Consider the following 501-nt stretch of genomic DNA (forward strand, 5'->3'; position numbering starts at 1 on the left):
AGTCATCCATGCCACACTTCTCTAGATAAATTGTTAACGTACCTTTGTCGAGCATTACAAAGCGCTAGCGCGTTCCCTGTTGACATCGACTCCAGCCAGTCGGTGGGCCACTTAAAGAAGGCCATTAAGAAGGAGCAGGCAGATTAAAATGGCCAGATACGTTGGGAGGTCGATAAAGGAGTATGAATAGCGGCTTGTAACGCTGTCAAGACCAAATTCTACGAGGTTAAGTCGGATGCCAGACGCTTGTCGATGCTTCTTGGAGAAGCGATACAAAGTGTTAGCGGAGGATTGAGCAGCAGCGAAGATGACGATAATTTCGAGGAGCGATCAAGATCGAATTATATTGATGGCAGTCCATAGGTCGAGTAAAGTGGGATTGTCGATGGAGCATCTCAAGCAGCAGCACTAACCTTTGCTTACCAGTACATACCGTTATGGATAGGCTTGTGTGCGTTACTTCTGCAAGTTGAGCCACTATCCAAGAAGTAACACAGGCAA

At 46.7% G+C, this 501-nt stretch overlaps 1 protein-coding gene across 1 annotated transcript; it reads left to right on the plus strand.

The window, feature by feature from the left end:
* Window positions 1-148: 148 nt before the first annotated feature.
* On the plus strand, window positions 149-363 carry PHALS_01888 (uncharacterized protein; the record flags this gene model as incomplete). The annotated part of the gene is made up of 2 exons (XM_024716365.1): window positions 149-180; window positions 243-363. The coding sequence occupies 2 exons, from the start codon at window positions 149-151 to the stop codon at window positions 361-363; spliced, it is 153 nt and encodes a 50-aa protein (XP_024581971.1).
* Between the last annotated feature and the right edge of the window lie 138 nt (window positions 364-501).

This window comes from Plasmopara halstedii (assembly GCF_900000015.1).
Source record: "Plasmopara halstedii genome assembly, contig: Scaffold_1626, whole genome shotgun sequence".
Lineage (NCBI taxonomy): Eukaryota > Oomycota > Peronosporomycetes > Peronosporales > Peronosporaceae > Plasmopara > Plasmopara halstedii.